The following is a 19,771-nucleotide window of genomic DNA, read 5'->3' as shown; positions in this document are numbered from 1 at the left end:
AGGAAGAAAGAGATCTTTGTCTGTGCTGACTTGGATCTTGGGAATTTTATGAAAAGAGCTATCACCAGAACGGGCCTCCTCAATTTCTTTTCTTTTATGATTTTGATCTAATCACTAAAGTTATTACCAAAGAAGATATAATTTATCTAACTTATACCACGTTCAAAAGTCAATAATAAAACCGTTTAACAGTTGAGTGATTTCACTATTCATACAATATTGAATAACTCAGCACTCTATTAAAAGAAAAATTGCTGAGAACTCTATTAAGTGTTTTTTATATGTGAATCGATGAGATAATTATCATTTTTATGAATACTGAAAAGTTCAATGGTTTATAGAAGATAAGCTTTTGAATAGTTCAATAAGTTTTACTATTAACATATGACATAATAGCTGCACCTAATAAAATAAACTTTCTTTTGTAATAAATTTTGTTAACGGACTATTCTAGTAAAAAAAATTTATGCAAGCCCATTTTGGTAATAAAAAAAAAAAAGACTTCTTCATTACCACATGTTTCCTTTGGACCATACCCAAGAACTCATTCTTACAACTAGGAACAATAATTCCATGAACTGATGAACAGCTCAAGAAAAAAGTTTGGCGTGGGTTTGAAAGGATTGACTAGAAAGCCATCTTTTCTGCTGATTGTTTGGTCTAAAGGTTGTAAAGTAATGTATTTTTTTAGTTTCGCAGAACATACTTTAGCTGGAAGCACTCCAACTTGCAACTAGAATTGATAATTGACTAGTTGTCATTCCAAAGATACCTTAAACAATGCAATTTCATTAATGGCTTCTATTCCAGTTGCCACATGCCCAACAGCAGGAAACACTGAGATATAGAGGCTTAAATATTTAAGCAAATTAGCTCGTAGAAGACATGGAACATTAAAATTGACTTACAAGTAGTAACGTGAAATATTTTGTATAGCAGATCATGGCAGGGCACTGCTATGTTTATTATTTCATTGCAAGAAATGGAACTTCTGGACATGGTTGGCGCTGAATCCTTCCTGAATTCGAATGCAACTCCATGGAAGAAAATATGGCTTAAGAAATTAAGAATGCAAATATTAGCACTTTTGGTAGCTGAAGTCATCTCCTTAGAAGCTTCAAGACGTCACCCACAAGATGCAGGGATCCTGTCACCAGAACCTGCATGCATGTGCAATTCAACAACTAAATCATCTTTAGAAACAGGGCGTAACTCAAATTTGGGCTACATCAGGGATTCTGTCACCAGAACCTGCTTAAGATGTGGAATTCAACAGCTAGGTCATCTTCAAAAATAGTGAGTGGCCCGAACTAGATCTATATATATGCATAAGGGCAGACGGAATGTAGGGTAGGATAAGAATGAACTGTTGCCTTGCCCTTATGCATAGATCTACATCTACGCAATATCATAATGTTACTCGACCTACTCCTTTATCTTCAAACTAGCATGTCATTTATCGATATATGTGACAAATAGAGAGAATATGAAGATGTCCACAGTTTTCAGTCCTCGTAGCCCATTTGTTCTGTCCAATTTCATAATTCAGCTTGGAAAGAAACAATTGCCAAAGCAAACCAATGTTTATCTTCTCATGCAATAGCCCATTCTAATGGCCATTTTAAGCACACATACCGTCAATAATGTACATTATAGGTTACCTGGAATTGAGTAGAAGAATTTTCTCTAGCACAATCTCTTAACCATTGTATCGCCAACGGCAGTGATGGGATGACAGAGCTGCAGGGATAATGATTTTTAGCAGGGTGACACTTTTCTGAAGGATCTCCTTCAGAAAATCCATTAGAACATGTATTCTTGGTGTTCTGAAGCTTGGGACCATTGCTACTAGTTACATCTGATGGCACATGAAAAGAAAGAGAGCACAATTAGACAAATGTTCTACAGATGCGACTTTGTTTGCTGAGACCAAGTGCAACCATATTCATATACTAAAATCCTGATATAGGTTGTAGTCTAGCAAGGGTAGAAGGACCTATCTGGGCATGAGGTTAAAAAGAGAAATGGATTCAGAAATTTGATTCTATGGCCTTCTCAGATAAAGGTATAAAACTGAACTAATGAAGCTACTGTTGTACAATCCAATGTTAGACTTCACCTCTTCCATGGATTAAGTTCTCCCAAACTCCTTGGAGAGTAGACTGCCATGACAGATCAACTGAAACATCAGAAGGCAGTACTGATGCACAAGAATCAACCCTGCAATACACAGATATGTTGGGAACAAAAAGAGCTTTTGAGAAGTGGACACCTGAATGACAAGCCACAAAGTCAAATTAGAAGGCAATCACCAGAAACTGAAGTTCTGTTATGAAATTAATAACCAAAAAGTACAAACTAGTAATCATTTGTTCATCCATTGTGTATGATAGTTATGAATTATGATAATCATGCTATATTAATGTGATGTTAGACAATGCTAGACACTGCATGACAAGTAGTTAAATCTCATCTCAACAGTGTCATTTTACTCATTGAGTCAGGATTAGAGGTAGCACATATATATAATACTTGTATATTATTAGGTTATGCTTGAGGTCATTAATTTTGAGAGAACAATCAACTAAACTGTACGCTGGGCTGGGCAGGTATAATCGCTGCTGAATACAGAGGTTGGACACTTGATAATCTTGAAAATAATGATCGTGAGGTAGAATTTATAGCTCTAGCAGTAATTAATAACGCACGGTTAGAACATCTTTCAAGAGCTAAAGGCTCATGATCTCATAATTGTGTGGTGATGAGTGAGATACGAGTATGAGCTTATGACTAGAGTTCTTAGTTTAATGATCATAAATTATCGACCATGAAACATTGTCGCATATATGAGCAGCATTAGCATTAGTTGTCTATCATTTCTATCTGGGAGAGCATGTGATATTATATTATCTTACAGCTCTAGCAGAGCATATGATGTGATGCAAGATTTACCTTCTATTATTAACATATATGAACATGAGCATGTTGTACTGGTGTATTATCATTTAAGCATGTTATATTTTGTTGTATTCTTTATCATATTATTTTTAGATTGTAGATGTATATATTTACTGGACGCTCACCACCATTTGGTGGAACATTTTTTAAATTAGTTGATGACATCGAGATCAAGGAAGAGACAATGATTAGTTAGATATCATTTATTTTTTATTTTTTATATCAATTGAATTAGTTATTTCACCCATGTGAGGGACATTATTTTTTCATCATGATTGATTGTATAGATATGTATTCTAAGGGCTTGTTACATCTTTGTGGTATTTTTGACTTATTATTTTGGATACTATGTAGAATACTAACTAACAGTCACGTGAAAACCACTTACGTGGGTCCACCATATGAGTAGCTCATGTATTTGGTGGCAAGTGTTTTACCTTCCTACTTTTCTCTCTTTTCCTTTTTTTTGTTATTTTTTTCTTCCTTCACTCCACCCTTTTTTAGTTTTTCTTTTAACACCCTACACTTTTAGTTTTTTTTTAAACACCCTACACTCACTCTTGTTGCAAAGATGATTATTAGCCTCGTCTATAACAGACTTCCTACCATTTCTACTGCGGAGGTGATAATGGCAATAAACACATGTACTCACTGAATGTATCCGAAATTCGATATTGTTCTTAATATTTTCACTCTATATATTATGTTATTACTATCTTATGTAAGTTATCTAAATTTTTCTCAACATCTAAAATTTTTCTACATTTTATATTATTTTTTAAATTTTAAGTAATTAAAAAATGATCCAAAACCGAAAACGACCAATATAGTTGTTGAAACAGCTGATATATATTATTGTCTCCAACGACCAATACCCGATACTTAGAACCTTGGTAAAAACATTAACCTTGCTAAAAAATTTGGAAGCACCAGACACATGAACATACAGTCACAGTAAAGTTTAAGAAAGATAAAACGATGCAATGGTGCAAATTGGAGTGTTTGGAGAATAGATACCGCTAGAAGCACAAATTTCTACAAGCCGAGGAAGCAGAAGCTGAGGATCTCTCACCTCCATGCAATTAAACAAAAGGATCTACATATAGATTTCACAGATGCATCAGAGAGAATTCATTTCAGCTTGCTACTGGCCAAAAACAGGAAAAGGACTTTAAAAGAAAATGTGATAACTTTTTTGCAGGAGAAAAATTATGCAGGAAAACTAGATAACTCAAACTAATTTACCTTCTTTTGTATTCTATAGTATTGTTTGCTGTCCCCAGTCCAGGAATCATGATTTCCTCGGCATTCGTTGTTATTAAAACCATTCTCTACAGATAGTCGATCACCTCCTGCAGCATTTGAGAACCATCTAGCACAAACTTCCACACTTTCTGGAGTATGAGCTCCATCTAAGTAAAAAGTCAAATTATTGGAGTACCCATCTGACTCCAACACCTGGCCAGATTTCCCTGGCATGTCATTAATAATTTGTGCTCTCCCAGGAAGATTTGCAATGCAAAAGCCTCTTAGAAATGGTTCTGGTAAACCTCCTTTAAAGTCATCCTAAAGAACTTCACCAGATAGGGAATCAATTACATATAAATAAAACTAATTATCAAAGTTTAATAGAAAAACAATAAACTCTTGAAAGCAACTAATATAACAAAGTGAAGCATTGCAGAATAATTATTTTTGTCATAAATATAATGAAAGATGTAGTGAATTAGTGCTCAGTAATGGATGATCAAAGTGTTTAAACTAAAGTATCTGGATTGCTTGTAATCATTTTTCTTTTTTCTTTCCTGCTAAAAAAGTGAATTGTTATTGTTGAATATATGACACTACAATGAGCATTTTACAATACTAGATCACTGAAGTACCTGAAAGGTTCATGGCAGGCATATATTAGCATAAAATTTGGTACTTCCTTAAAAATATGCAATTAGCAATAATTTTCTTCCATCACAGGGAACTCTTCCTTGTTCTGTTTGATATGTGCTTAATTTACTAGAGTTTCGTGCAAATGACTATGACTTGATCTCTGATATGTTGTTGCATTTTAAAAGAATCTAGGTGGTTTAAACAAATTATAACTTGCCCAATATGTTGCAGTTATGGTGTTCTAGAACTAAGTCACTAAAGCCTTAGGCATGATCAAGCTGACAAAAATAAGGTAATTGGTGGCAAAAGAGCAAAGGAAATAACTAACTCAGATTTTGAGTTGAACATACACGCAAAAGTAATTCTGAGTGCCCAATTCTTTGAAGCCAACATTTGCAAAGAGCAACAGCAAGGCCAGCATTCATGAATTGGTGCTCTCCAGCTAATCCAAGCTTTAACCCATTCAACATCATTGAGTCAAGGGGAGATGCAACTTCCAGAGGGATCTGCATTTACCAAAACAAGGCAGGATCTAGCTCCTAAAATTTGAAAAACTAAAAAAAGAGGATAACATGCCAAATAAGAAGGAAAAAAATTTAGTACGACATGTACAAAGTTCCGATACCATCATTTTAGATGCCATCTCGTGAAGAACAAGCATGGCCTCTGGAAGTTGAGGCACCGTGAATGCAGGAACATGATGCTTCATGTGCAGGCAATACGTCAATGATTTTCATTAAATTCTTGAAATCAAAACTGCATTATAGGATAATCAAGCAGAACTATTGTAATAATTACAGTAACCGAATATGAAATACTAGCTTCTTAGCTCCAGCCAGTATTAAGATGAGTGCTTACCTTAAAAATTCCAGCCTTCTCTGAAGCTATCTTTTCAATGGTATCTCCTGCATATATGTTCGATATTCAATTTTATATTCAGGTGATAAAATCTATATAGAGGAATGAATGAACAAAAAAAGAACCCCATGAAACTTGAGAAAACGAGTACGCAACTCAATGATCTAAGAACTGACTAGAATATAAAAGTGCCCAAACAACTACAGTAATATTTAAGGCCATGTGACCATATAGGATAACAAGCAAGCAAAGGAACTATTCCAGCAACCCAAGATAAACTAATATTATTTGAATAAGATCCTACTTATAGGACAAAAGAAATAAACTTAGTTTATAGATAAAATTCTCTGCAATTGATGCAGATGAAATAAAAGATGGATTCAGATAGATGAAATGGTAAAATTTCTGCATCTTATCCTAACATAGGTTTTGCTCCCTTTGGTCCCTTATCATTTGCATCATGCATGACGAAGTTTAATTCAAAGGAACACTTCAGTGTTATAAAAGGTATCTTTGTAATACAAAATGTTAGATAACTAGTTGACTCAAAAGCTTAAATTGTTAAATGATAAACTCATAATGTATGTCATACTTTTAGCACACCCCCTCACGTATAACCTTTATAGACTGCTCATGACTAGGTAAAAGTCAATACTGTGTACAACCCTCTACACCAAACAATAATATATAATAAAAAAATAAGGATTAAAAGGGCTAAACGAGGCTTGAACTCTAGACCTCCAAAAAAACTAGACTAATATTATGTTAAATAATCAGTTGATTCAAAAGCTTAAATTATTAGGTAACAAACTAATATTGTATGTCATGCTTTCCATACAAGATAGGAAATGAAGCATTACTTCACTTTTCTAATTCTAAAATGTTCTAAACACTAACAGTATTGGATTATGAAGATTTTGAAACAATGAGGTTCATGAACCTAAGAAGTTTGGGCACTATTATATTCTAGTCAGTTCTTAGATATGGCTTAATAGGGATCCAAGATATTTGGACTCTACTACCAAATATGGCTTTATAGGGACTCTTCCACCATCAACCTAAGAAAAGATGCTTCTGCTTAACAACTGCAACTATGCTATACTCAATAGTGGATATAAGTACACTAATTTAAGCAAAAACTCTACACGGTTCAATCTGAGTCTTCCTCCCCTCTTTATTACATAGAAGGAAAACTGGCAGATAAAACCTTTGCTTCTCAAAGAAAATGTTAAGCATCTCCTCCAGAAAGTAATAGAACATTCCAGCACATCTAAAAGAATATGATTAATGATGACAGTAAATATTGAGTTCACCTATGAAAGGAGGGTAGATACTTTGTTGGCTCCTACAGAAGAAATCAAAGAGAAAAGACTGCAAATTATGCGTCGCATGAATCACTAAAAGTGCTTTTGTCAATGTATATTTGTGGTATAACCATAAGTCCATAACTATTAGGTAGTCTATCAATACCAAAGGAAACGAGAAATGGTTGGTGTGAATCTTACTTTTTATTTGAGATTGAGAGGTTCTGCAAAATAAAATTAGAGCATATTATTATCTTATTACTCATGTCTTATTATTCATGTTATGAGCATATTTGGTTTTATATGTTTATAACAAATTAGTGAACTTGGATTTCTAAATCATGCTTTATGGATTATGATTTCCATTTGCTATTATATCTAAGCGGAGTGAATTCACTAATTGAGCTAAAATTGTTAACTCATAAATCTCTCTTAAAATTCTCAGATGATTATCGGCGTAGCAAATGAACTTCGTGCACCGGGACTCTTTTACCTTCACTTAGGACTTTGACTTTTTCTTTAGCCATATTAGTTATTTTAGAATTATTTTGGAAGATATTGGTTGTCTCACTTGGGACTTCTTTATTACCCTTTAGATTTTGTTTTACTAATTAACTTGGAGTTACTGCTATAAACTTTAATTCTTAAATTTGTCTGGATTTTGAAAATTAAATATTTACGGCTTCGTGTATCTCAAGCTCCAATCTATTGGAGTACATGGCCAGATTTCGAATTCATCATGATAGATTATGACTAATATTCCACACTCTAAAATAGGACTGCATGAGAAAAATGAGGAGAGTAGGACTTGCAAAGAGAAAAGCCATGCCAACCCATTAGGGTGATGCCCTACTTAAGTAGTAATCTACTTGTGAGGCGTATATATAGAACTATACAAACATGACATAATATATCAACAGAGGCAACACAAGAAAACCTTTTTATCAAAAGTTGAAGCACAAAGAAAGGAAGGATACCTAATATCTCCATATGATCCATCCCAAGTGAAGTTATGCCACAAACAACAGGCTCCTTGACCTAAAATTTTTTGCAGTTCAGTAGAAATTCTTCAGCTGATAAGTGGAATTATGGGGTTATCAAACTTAACACCCAAAATTAGACAAGATAAATACTTGGACATACGAGTCCATTTGTATAACCCTAAGGAGACTTGGTCACATTGAACTGGACTTCCTACTAAATTGAGATCTTATATTTGTGAAATATAAGTCACTCAAACTCTAAAGTCTAAAAACCCTGCTTGGTTTATTCCATCTCTCAGTTGAATTTCTGAGTTAATAAACATAAACTGTTTCATCAATTGGGTTCTTGGAACAACTGTAGGTCATGATTATTTGTAACTTTTGTATCTTCCTTTTTAGAAAAAAAAAAATCAAAACAAGGTCTCTCAGAAAATAATCATCCTGCAGAAAAACAAAAACAAGAAGTACCACATTTGTCGAGTCCCATCTACCGCCAATACCAACTTCTACAATGGCAACATCTACCTACAGATGACAATATTTTATGTTAATGACTGAATAGATATCCGAAAGGACATGAAGAAAAGATTTGTAGATCAATAAGTACATTGGCTTCAATGATGCATTAAATACTTTGTAACCATAAAAATAACAATAGGAAATTATTATTACATTCTTTCAAAAGAAAGCATAATAAAAGTTTTTGCGTTGAGAAGAGTTCTGAATTCAATAGAATAAATGTTCCAGTTCTTAGTTCTCTAATTGTAAGGAATATAATGGGCACCAAATCCAAGGTTCATACAGTAGTGCATTACTGCATTTATTAACTTTATCTGGTTTATTGCCATTCCTGTTTGTGTCGGAATCACGTTGAAGGAGAAGATGAGGGAGGAAAATGGAAACCATCAAGCAACAAGATGCAATAACTTTGTCTCATTCTCAGAGATTCTAGGTATTTGAAATCAAAATATCAATAAGTTCATGAAAGAACAATTAAATAACAGCAGGCAGGCATGTTTCCAATCTCAGGTTCCTCTACTTCTATCTTTAAGCTCTTTTTTGTAAAACAATCATTATAAGCATAGAATAAATTTAAAAGCAAACAATCCTCCTATCCATTTTGAAAAACAATAAAAAGCTTCATAAATACCAAAGGAAAAAAACTGTTAATTTTGGTTGCAAAAGTTAGATAGAGCAAAGCATATTGATACATTCTGTAAGGCTATAAGCAACCAACAGAAGACCAACAAGTCCATTAGAACTATGAAAAAGCCAATATCACAAGTAAAGACAAAAGGGTAAGACTCATTTGTTGTTATGAAACCCCATTGCATATTGATCAATAAAAAAGTTGTGGCAATACTCATGCAATAGAACAATAGTATAAGAATTGCAATCCAACAAAATTAAAAGCCAAAAACCAACACCGTAGAAAACATGAATATTTGTTTATTGGATACCAGCATGCCTATCTAAAGCCATATAGTTAACATTGCAGACCTTTTCAGACAAGAATATCTTAAATGCCAATAGAGTGAGAAACTGAAATAGAGGAGGCATTGACAAATCTTCCACAACTTTTTCCTGCAAAAGAAAAGCATCCGTTATGAGCACTTCTTTACCGTGAATGTCATCCAATAAAATTTACTCAAAAGAATCTCTGCTCAAAACTCAAAGTTATGAACAGATAAGCAATATCCATTTTATCTTTTACGCAATGGCAATATCAATGCAGTGCAACAGACTTCTAGGCACTGGCTAGCTTAAGGAGATAAATAAGTGAAAGTGTATGGTCACAAAAGCCTCAATGTCAATAAAACTATTAAAACAAGTTGGCACATCTCAGGAAATTAGGAAATAAAGCAAGCAACTAGCCTAACAGTTGCTTATGTACAAGTTTGTGCGTGCACTTGATGTTTTAAATTTTCCTCGAAAAAATGATTCAGAGGCAAAGAGTGTGAATAACGAACATCACCTTTAATTGGTTCCACAAGTTCCAGAAATAGTAGAGAAACTTCTCTTTGGACATATCTGACCTGCACAAGAAATGCACAGATGGGCTATTTATAAATTACAAGGTAAAAAACATATTTATGCAGAAGAGAAAATGTTTGGCAATAAAGGTAACAAGTAGATGACAGGCACAATCAAGCGGTACAACCATATTCTATGTCCTTAGGTTGACATTCTAGGAAGCATTAGTACAAAACAAGGTTGAGGAAGTAAAATATCATTGTGCCAGGTAAATATATGTATAAACACTAAATGAGATTGACTTTTATAATATACATGGTCTGCAGTTTCTAAGCCAAAACAAGGTAAAGTTCCATTTGCTGCCAACCTGAAACTAGGTTCTGGAACATTTTTAGTTAGAACTGTTTCAAAATAAGGGACAGATCAAGAGATTCTATTATAGCTGACAGAAACTAATTCATAGCCTTGAACCCTTGGACGCCTGAATGGTTCATCATGGTGGGGAATGCATCCAACTATTGGAGGAAAAGCTAAGAGAATGAGAAAGAGGGAATGCATATTTTTGTGTGATGTAGCGTGGGCGTTTGGAGACATGGCAAAGTACATCTACTCAAATAATTTTAAAACTTGAATAATTTAATGTTTTATTTTAAAATTGGAATTCTTTAAAGAATGTAACTAGAAAAATATTTTTATAGTAGTTAATTGTAATGGAATCTTGACAAATTGTCCATTATTACTAAATGTACACTCGACTAGGTTATGAAGGATCAGCCAGCAAATACATTATGTTGGAATACACTGAAAAAGAGCTTGCACATCAACATATATAGCTTAGCTGGTTATAACATCTGTTTCAGGAGGAGAATTATCGAAGCAAATGCACAAATCCTAGTTCTCAAAAGAATAAAATAGGAAGTGTTGGGAATAGATGATGTATACCTACCCGTTAACACGAATTCTTTCTCTCACATCAATCAAATGAGGGGATGTGAATAGTCCAGTTCGTAAACCGCATTCCCGTAAAATAGCTTCGCAAAATGTGCAAGTTGAACCCTGAAATATCAGTTAGAAGAATAGAATATTTGGGTCTTCAATCAAACTTAGAACAATTGATTTTATAAGCACATCATAAATATCCAGTATCAAGGTATGAAAACCCAAACTGCAACAGCTGAGTGTGAAATTCCAACCTTCAAATTTAAAAGTTTATGATAAAAATGTACTTATGCATGGTATCAAGTTGAGATACAGAAGCCTTCTAGTGTTTAATACTTTGACAGTGGCTTAGGGCTGTCAAGCTCGACGAGCGGCTCAGGCTCGACTTGGCTGAAGCTCGAGTCCGACTCGGCTCGATCAGAGCTGAGCCGAGCCCGAGCCGCTAAAACCAACTTGAAACTATTATCGAGCCGAGCCTGAGCTAGAGCCGGCTCGCTCAAGCTCAGCTCGATAGGCTCGGTATAAATCTTCGCCTCGTCCTCCGCCGCAGTGCGCTTCCTCCTCCTCCTCCTCCTCTTTCTTCTTCTTCTTCTTCTTCTTCTTCTTCTTCTTCTTCTTCTTCTTCTTCTTCTTCTTCTTCAGCAGTGGCTTTCTTCTTCTTCCCTCCTCCTTCGACAGCGGCAAGCCGCCCCGGTGCCACCTCCTCCTTCGGCAGCAGCAAGCCGCCACGGTGCCCCACCCCTCCTCCTCCTCTTCTACGTCCTCCTCCTCCTCCTCCTTCTTTTTCTTCTTCTTCTTCTCTTTTGGCTCGACTTGGACTCGATCTGGCTCAGCTTGAATGAGGTTTGATGATAGGCTCATTTTAAGCTCGGGCTCGGGCTCGGTCTCGGTCTGGCACGGCTCAGGCTCGGCTCGAGTTGAGCTAAGTCGAGCTTGAGCCCAATTCTAAGGCTCAAAATTAATTTCGAGCCAAGCCTAAGCCAGAGCTAGCTCACTTAGGCTCGGCTCATTTACACCCCTACAGTGGCTTAAGGCAAAAAAATAAAAAATACACAAAATAACATTGTACTTACTACTAAGTTTTTTTTAAATATATCGAAGGAAAATGTTAAGTTCCAAAACCAGAATGATAGGTTGTTTCAAGATTAGCTAAATGTCAAAGTAAAATTCTTGAATAGTTATAAATAATACAGTAGTTAATACGAGTGGATGTCCACAAAGATTGTGCAATGAATAAAAATCAGTGTTTAGTATTATCAGAGCAATCTGTGATGAAATGCTGACATGCTTGCAAGTTTTCTAAATTCAGTCAACCCACAGGAATGGTTTTGTTCCAATCAGCATGCACGGAAAGTTTGTCAACATAATCTCAACATAACTAAAGCAGATATTTAATCGAGCCACTTCATTTCAGAAGAAGAAACAGAACATATGAAGAAAAATGAATTCACTCTGAACATACTCCATGCAGGAACTAGGCTCCCAAAAGTAAGACCTCTTCAAAGCTTAAGGTGTGAAGAGAATTATAGCTGTGAATCATGGAGTACACAAGATAAACAGAAGAATGGACACAGATAAGAGAACAGAGCAATTTATTCTTTTATAAGCAGCAATTTTATCATATAATGGTACTAGAACACCTCACAAGATTAAAATAGTGAAACTAAATGAGCGTAATGCCCAACTCGTTGCTTTATAAGAGAGTAAAGATAATATCCTAAATTTATGGTTCTGAAGTAATTATGATTCCTAAGGTGAGATAGGTTTCAAAACTAATAAAGTACATAAGCCCATAAGTCTACTGAGAAGTAGGGCATCACCTTTCCTTTAGTTCCTGCAATATGGATAATCTTAAGTTTGTTGATCTGTTCCTCAAAGCCCAATATCTGTAGATTGAAAATAAATAAAGTTTTAATTTTCATCATAAAAAAGAGAGGAAGTGCTTGCAAACTAGAGCCAAATATAGCAATGCAGAGGGATTATTCATCAGATAAATTGCATAAAATTCTCAATCATTACAACATTAGTAATAGACTAATAGCATTTGTAGAGATAATATGCTTCATAACAATATTTTTGTGCTTCAATAAACCATAGATGTAGTCCATGTTGTGAATTCTTACGTGGTTTTCTATCTTTCAAAGTTGTGTATATTTGACATGATGAACATCTAATAGATAGATGTACCCCCAATACTTCAACACAATCATAGGCAAGAACACCTATCTATCTAGTGAGCGTTCTTTACTTTTAGGACCACACAGCATGTCTCTCAATATATCTCCTTTTGTCTCCTATAGCGTGACTGACACTACACCACTGCATACTATCTTCTATTTGTACAAATTCCAGTACAGACAGAAGAAGCACCTCCAAGATCATACCACACTGCTAGACCAGATTCTTTGCAAAGAAAGGAACTTCTAAAATTACTCTCTTCCCTCTTACCAAATTATGAAATCATGCAATGGAGTTACTCTGACAAGGTTGCGCATGATAAAGTGTGAAAATTTTGTCAGAAATTACCAGCTCGTGTAAGAAATTAAAAATTATCATTTTGACTTGCTTGATGTCATTTTATAAAAGAAGTTCAGTTCGATCACAACAATGAAACTTTGAGCACTTTACTCTTAAAGAAAGATACTCTTTCTAGTAAGAAAATTACAGCATGGACAGTCAGAAATGAACAAAGTTAACATGTAGGAAACATGAGAAAGTATCCGTTGATATTTATTCTTTATCCGTCAAAAGAAGGGTTGCTCTGTATGTCGTTTTTTCTCCATGAATAAGTAAATTCAAAGAATATCAAGCATGAAGATAGAGTATCTTATAACTAATGACTAAAAATAATTTACCTTCAAATATGTAAACATCTTCTCGAGCTTTTCACCCCTGTTTGATCCAGTTCCACGTTTCCGACGACTTATGAGAGAGGAAAGGGCTTCCATTGCAGCTTCAAATGAAGAAGAAAGAACCAAGTCTTGGTCGTGGCCTTGATTCTCCATTTCAGCTGCACCTGACAGAGGTAACACCATGAAATTTAAGTGAGTTCCCAAATTGGAGATAAACGTGTTCAATAATGAACTAGCCATGAACTTAGATATATAAGTCAAATGGCAGAAACTATTAATAAAAGGAACATGTCAATAATGGATCAGTAAATTGGAAGAAGAGTTGTTTCATATTCTTCTTAAAGAACCCATTGCCGCATCCTGACCTACCTGGACAGTAAATTATGATGACAGATAAATACGAGTAAGATTTGCAACACTTCTTCATGACTTGTCAAGAGCAACTTCAATAGTAAAGAAACATACGACCAAACAGATCAACGCTTTCTCTCTAATCTTACTCCATCACAAGATTAGATTTAGGTTTCTAAAATCCGACCTACCAATACTTCTCCCAACCCAAGATCCAAGATTTGTTATCTAATCCTACCCCACCCCGTCAAGAATCCTCCTACAATCCACAATCCGTCAACTATATTTGTCCGCACACAATCCTTTCCCCCGAAATCGTATAGAAAACGGAACGATCCAAGAAACCAAGGGCTCTTCAAAGATTATCAACCAATCCCTGCAAAAATCAAGTTGACAAACAAATGAAGCCATAAAAACCGCAGTAGGAGCGCAAGACTCACGGAGAACTATCGAGCTGATCGGATTCGGCGATTTCTTGGACTCTCTCCCGAGGGTCAATGATAGAGAGATGACGAACGAGTAGGAGAGAAAGACTTCGGAGAATTTATAGGGAAAGCGGCGTTTGAAATATAAAGGGGAGGGAGGGGGATGTGATAGATGTACTAAGCAAATAGCTTACCCGATTACTTCCCCAACCTACGCAAATTGGAATCTTTGCCGTTTTATTACAATGGAGTTTGGGGAATCCTTTTTGCCCACAAATAGAATTTGGACGATAATATTATTAATTGAAGGTGTCGAATGACACAATATGCAATAGAGAGTATGTGGAGGACATAGCTTCGCTCGCTGATTGGCTAGTGTTTTTTTTTCTTATTCCTAAGGTTTAAAGTGTAAAATATAGGAGATAGGGAACAAAATATATATACAATTCCTAACTATTGCAGAAGTGCGTAATTTCACGTAGCCCCCTTGTTTATTTTATATGATAATTTGATCCTCAACTTCTAATCATTTACATCCCTGACTGCCTGAGCATAGTAAATATACCATGGCCTGTTGAAAATAAATAAGAGGGTTGAGAGGGTTGATATGAAAATAAACAATAGTTCACAAAATCTACATATAATTATCTCATAGAATAATAAAACTACGAATACTACAAGTTTAAGATACTTTAGAGAAGTAGACAAATTACATTAACTTTTATCACGACATTACTTCAATTTAATAAAGATTGATATAAACATATATATATATATATAGGGAGAGAGAGAGAGAGAGAGAGAGAGATTGTATTTAATGGTCCTTAAATGCAAGAATCTTTATACTAGGCAGAACATGATTGGCATCCATATGACATTATATAATCCATCTTGAGATCCTAAATTGATGACAGCTCTAGATAAAAAAATAATGCAACTAGGAAAATGATTCTTTAGCAACAGGCTTTACTTCCTGTTAATGGTCCTTAAATGAAAAAAAAAAACAGTGTCTACTTGGAATCACACGTTTGAAATCAATATTGACATTATATAATCCATCATGAGATTCTAAATTGACGACAACTCTGGAGAAAAACAATGCAATCTCTCAGATTCGTATTACAAAACTGGTAAGAGGGACCATAGTGCAAGTGTCATCAGCAAAGTAGCTGTTATTCTATTAGCTCTCTTCCCTGCCTGAGACTAATATGACTTCTAATGAGTGGTTCAATATTGCCATCCAATACTGAATTCAAGTCTGGAAGTTGGATGCCGGTCTTGACATCGTGGACCGACTTGTGTGGACGAAACACGTAATTCCTAGCTTCCTGCCTCAAGTCATTTGCTGCAGCTTCTTTTTTGATCCTCTTCACATCCGTCGAACCCTGTTCAGCCACTAGAACAAAGAGCTTTGCTTTCAAACGGTTTAGTGCCTTGATCTTATTCGCGAAATGACTTCTTTCACCTGAAGAGAAACAAAATGAAAGCTGAAAGTAAATATCAAAATGCCCCTCTTTGACATTTCACTCATATACACTTTCCGCCGAGGTAGAAACTAGACATACATATGTTTGCTTTTACAGAAGTTCTTTAACATTGATAATGTTTCTTTCTAAAGCAGAGCAAGACAGGCTACCAAGTTCCTCTCAAAAAAGGAGAGCTACCCTAGTCAGACTCAAATTTATTTAACTGACAAATGGCAGACAATGGTGCCTACTCATGTGTGTACATGTATGTGTATGTCAGTGTGTGGACCCATATATATGATGAATCACCCGACTTAAGTGAATTGTGCAAAAGATGTTCAATGTTCACACTGATTATTAATACCTGAACTTTGAATAGTTATGCCACTAGGGATATGATGAATGCTAACTGAATGTCCAGTTCTGTATCCAGACTGCTCATCATCGCAAGTTAAGGAAGAAGAAATTTCCATATCAGTGTCATCGATATGCAGATCAACAGCTCCATCAAGGAAGAGAGGGATCACATCAACACCCGCAGTGCATGCCTGCAAAATTTGGCCTTTATTTTTGATGATTTTGAAAGAGTACACTTGCTATCTATCAAAAAGGAAAAAAGGAGACAGATTATAACCTCAAAATCTCCTGAATTATCAAGAGAATGGCAAATCATTCTGTGTATACCTTTCTCTCCAAATAGGTAACCATACATATATTCTGATTCAAATTCAATTGTTGTCAACCTCATACCACAGCGCTTCGATGGATATTTTTCAATTACCCTTCCCTTGTAGCCATGTTTTTTAGCCCATCTTGTGTACATTCGCAAGAGCTTCTCTGCCCATACCTAGCATAAAAATTAACAAGCAACCAACCAAAAAATTGACAACAATAATTAGAAAAGAAGGAAACTACTTATACCAATAAGACAAACATAATTTTTAAAATAGTTGAGACAACAGATCAATGAAAGAGGTTTTTGTAAACATCTTAAAACAAGACACAGAGCCCTCAGCAAGTCCAAGTAAAGAGATGGTCTGGAGACCAAGATGATCCCGGGTGTACTATCCAAGAAGGATGCAACAGTATAATTTCCAAGTTTTATGATTTTATCATGAAAGAGAGAAACAGTTAATACAGAAAGTTCACACACAACACTTTCACACTTGGTGTTCTGCTGCTAGTATTCTTTCCACAACTACTGCATAGTGTTCACCAATATTGTATATTTAGGAGAGGATATGGCTACAAACCTCAGAAGCAACGCCTTCTGATCCAGCTTTGATGGTCACACAAGCTCCCTCCTTGTCATATGGACCACTGAGAAGCTTGGACATCTCATAGCGATCTAGGAACTTGCTAACATCTATAGAAGCTTTATAGGCCTGTTTAAAAAGCTCATGGTTTATGATATCCTTCTCAGCTAGCTGGGTGATCAATTTTGCTTCTTCAGCCTGGACATTCGTGTAGTTTAATAATGATCACAAAACCACAAGAAAAGAAAAGATAAAAAAAGTTCTAGTAGGTGTTAGTGGTTTGCTTCTCCAACCTGGATTAGTCAGCATATAAGAATATTAAATAGAAACTTTTAAGGAAGTAAGATGAATAATTGGTACATAAAATATATAGAGTTAAAAATGAACTGTTAGCAAATGTAGGAAATTCTTAATGGATGATAAATGAACGAGATAGCTAATCACTAACAAGACAGTAAAAAGACACAACCACATATACCTAGTATACTAACAAAAATGAAACTTCAATCGAACAAAAAATTTTGAAAAGGCAAAACTGTAACACATTTTAAACCTTTTGCACTTGAAAGGTTTTTATTTACTTAATTAGGTTGCTACTTACAACTATTTGGTGGAGGAATAATTTCAATATGAACAACTATTAAAAGTCATAAGCTATGGTAGGAAAGTTTTTTATACGTTTAGATGTTACTTTCTCGTTTATAGATAATAAAACTACCAGTAGAACTCACATTATGTTTGTCTAGCACAGCACCTTATATCGCAGGTCTTTTAGATCATCGACCACCTTCATGGCATCAGCTAAATCAGCAAGAGATTCGTACGACCTAGCAAAATCATCCCACAAATTATACTCACGAAGCATCTCTTCCTGTCTTATCCTCCTTGCTTCTTCCAACCCCAGTGCAGTTGGTGCAACCATCTCGACACGACCAACTGCATCTTCAATTTTCTTTTTCAAGGCGTACAAACCTAGTAAAATTTCAAAACAAGATAATGATGATAAGTAAGAAAAATAGTATGACATCAACGATGAAGTATTAATACTGGCAAATAAGACAGCCTGAAAGACAAGCTGGTGATAACCATATTCCTGAAAGCTTCAGATTTTTGATAAGATGGTAACCCCAAACTGCATCAGATTTATAAGGCCAAGCCTTGTTTAACCCCGCTTTATTTTGATATCCACATTTCAAGGGAACCTACTTTCTATTTTATAACAACTTAAGCTTTTGGATAAAATGGTTCTCGCTAGAGATTCAACAAGAGAGAGAGATTTAAACCATGGTCAATGTCTAATAAGGAAACATCCAATTAAGATCTGACATGATATACAATAACATCAAAGGCATTACTTTCATATCACAAAAGTTTAGTTCACCAGTAACCAGTTTGAGATTTTGAGTGAGTTTCCTACTCCTGCAGCCATCTTGCTAATCAATTTTCTTTAATTACTAATATAGAGTGTGAGACACATCAAATCAATATGCTCAGTACTCAATATTAGGATGTCGTCGATAAAAAGGCATTCAAAAGCATATTAAGTTCATTGCTAGCATGATTCAACATCTTATCGCAATAAAAGAGGTAATATTCACATTGAACGGGAGCAGCTTGATGATTATAAGTTTAAAACTACGGGAGGCATGACATTTTTTCATACTTTCTTTCCAAATGGTCTAACTCGAAACGGTCAAGTAAAATCCATGCGACCCCTCAAAGAACGGTCTCCAAACCATCCTTAACAAACATTGCATAAAATTACTATCTTTGATTACCAGTTGTTACATAAAGCCACTATCTTTGATTACATAAATCCATGCTATCCATGATGTAAAAGTCAACCAAGCATCAGATAAAGTTACAATCTTCGATTACCAAGTTGCGTAATTTCATATCCAAGACCCAGATGAAAGTTAACCAGAGCAACTTGGGCATACATAAGAAAATCCAGCAACAAATGATACAAGACTAAGAGGAGAAGAGAGACGGGGAGACCAACCCAGCTCCTTGTAGACCTTGTCGTTTCTGCTCTCCATGGATTGGGAAGCCCGAATGGCGGGAGAGAGATGGGTCCTTCTCGAAACGCACCATTTCGGCCGCAAGGAGGCAGCTTTACTGGTCGTGGCTGAGCCCATCGGCGCTGTCGGCATGAGAGTAGAAAGCTCAAAAAGAGGGCAACATTGGGTAAAGATATTTCGGTGCTAGAGAACGAGGTTTTAAGAAGCTTGCAGGTCTTGGCTTGATGCCGCTCACATGTGTCTCATCCGCGAAGGTACGGTTGGCAAAGAGGCAGGGAGGAGAAGCTTTGGTTTGTATTAAACTAATTCTAATCGCAATGCCAAGTATTGATTTATTTTTCTTTAGGGAAATTCTTAAATAACACCCTAATATTTTTAAATTAAAAATCTACCTTTGAAGCCATTAGATTTTTCGTTTTTTGCCTATCATTTTTGTATCATATCCTACTGTTTAATTTAACTAACTATCGTTAATCCTAAACTATTATTTATTATTTCAC

At 35.3% G+C, this 19,771-nt stretch overlaps 2 protein-coding genes across 4 annotated transcripts; both read right to left on the bottom strand.

Annotated features, from left to right (window-relative positions):
* Positions 1–769: 769 nt before the first annotated feature.
* Positions 770–14,802, bottom strand: LOC140782807 (folylpolyglutamate synthase-like). 3 transcript variants are annotated; one of them, XM_073129589.1, is made up of 16 exons: positions 14,544–14,802; positions 13,756–13,916; positions 12,721–12,786; positions 10,908–11,017; positions 9,963–10,023; positions 9,488–9,571; positions 8,456–8,512; positions 7,982–8,042; positions 5,701–5,747; positions 5,468–5,545; positions 5,193–5,348; positions 4,204–4,524; positions 3,976–4,054; positions 2,120–2,272; positions 1,662–1,858; positions 770–1,160 (listed from the first exon to the last, which is right to left on the bottom strand). In XM_073129589.1, exons 2-16 carry the CDS (start codon positions 13,903–13,905, stop codon positions 1,101–1,103), a joined length of 1,680 nt encoding a protein of 559 aa, XP_072985690.1. In that variant the 5' UTR covers positions 13,906–13,916; positions 14,544–14,802; the 3' UTR covers positions 770–1,100. The 3 variants fall into 3 exon arrangements, with proteins under 3 accessions (XP_072985690.1, XP_072985692.1, XP_072985691.1); XM_073129590.1 differs by lacking the exon at positions 770–1,160 and having other exon boundaries at positions 2,120–2,220; positions 14,544–14,736; XM_073129591.1 differs by lacking the exons at positions 12,721–12,786; positions 13,756–13,916; positions 14,544–14,802 and having other exon boundaries at positions 10,904–11,017.
* A 753-nt stretch (positions 14,803–15,555) lies between these two features.
* Positions 15,556–19,544, bottom strand: LOC140781020 (peptide chain release factor PrfB3, chloroplastic). Its single transcript, XM_073126770.1, has 6 exons — positions 19,253–19,544; positions 18,005–18,222; positions 17,248–17,448; positions 16,629–16,841; positions 16,359–16,542; positions 15,556–15,993 (listed from the first exon to the last, which is right to left on the bottom strand). Exons 1-6 carry the CDS (start codon positions 19,401–19,403, stop codon positions 15,701–15,703), a joined length of 1,260 nt encoding a protein of 419 aa, XP_072982871.1. The 5' UTR covers positions 19,404–19,544; the 3' UTR covers positions 15,556–15,700.
* Positions 19,545–19,771: the final 227 nt, after the last annotated feature.

This window comes from Typha latifolia, chromosome 2, assembly GCF_019914945.1.
Source record: "Typha latifolia isolate L0001 chromosome 2, TyphaL0001v2, whole genome shotgun sequence".
Taxonomy (NCBI): Eukaryota; Viridiplantae; Streptophyta; class Magnoliopsida; order Poales; family Typhaceae; genus Typha; species Typha latifolia.
The sequence above is the reverse complement of the archived record's forward strand: the minus strand, read 5'-3'. Positions and strand labels throughout refer to the sequence as shown.

Coding starts and splice junctions, on each gene's coding strand:
- LOC140782807 (XM_073129589.1), bottom strand. CDS start 13,905: ATGGAGAATCAAGGCCACGACCAAGACTTGGTTCTTTCTTCTTCATTT. Junction 8,513..9,487: donor AGATATTCTTGTCTGAAAAG/GTCTGCAATGTT, acceptor TGTCATCTGTAG/GTAGATGTTGCCATTGTAGA. Junction 1,161..1,661: donor ATTCTTCTACTCAATTCCAG/GTAACCTATAAT, acceptor ACATGCATGCAG/GTTCTGGTGACAGGATCCCT.
- LOC140781020 (XM_073126770.1), bottom strand. CDS start 19,403: ATGCCGACAGCGCCGATGGGCTCAGCCACGACCAGTAAAGCTGCCTCC. Junction 17,449..18,004: donor TAAAAGACCTGCGATATAAG/GTGCTGTGCTAG, acceptor ACGAATGTCCAG/GCTGAAGAAGCAAAATTGAT. Junction 16,543..16,628: donor ATAATTCAGGAGATTTTGAG/GTTATAATCTGT, acceptor CAAATTTTGCAG/GCATGCACTGCGGGTGTTGA.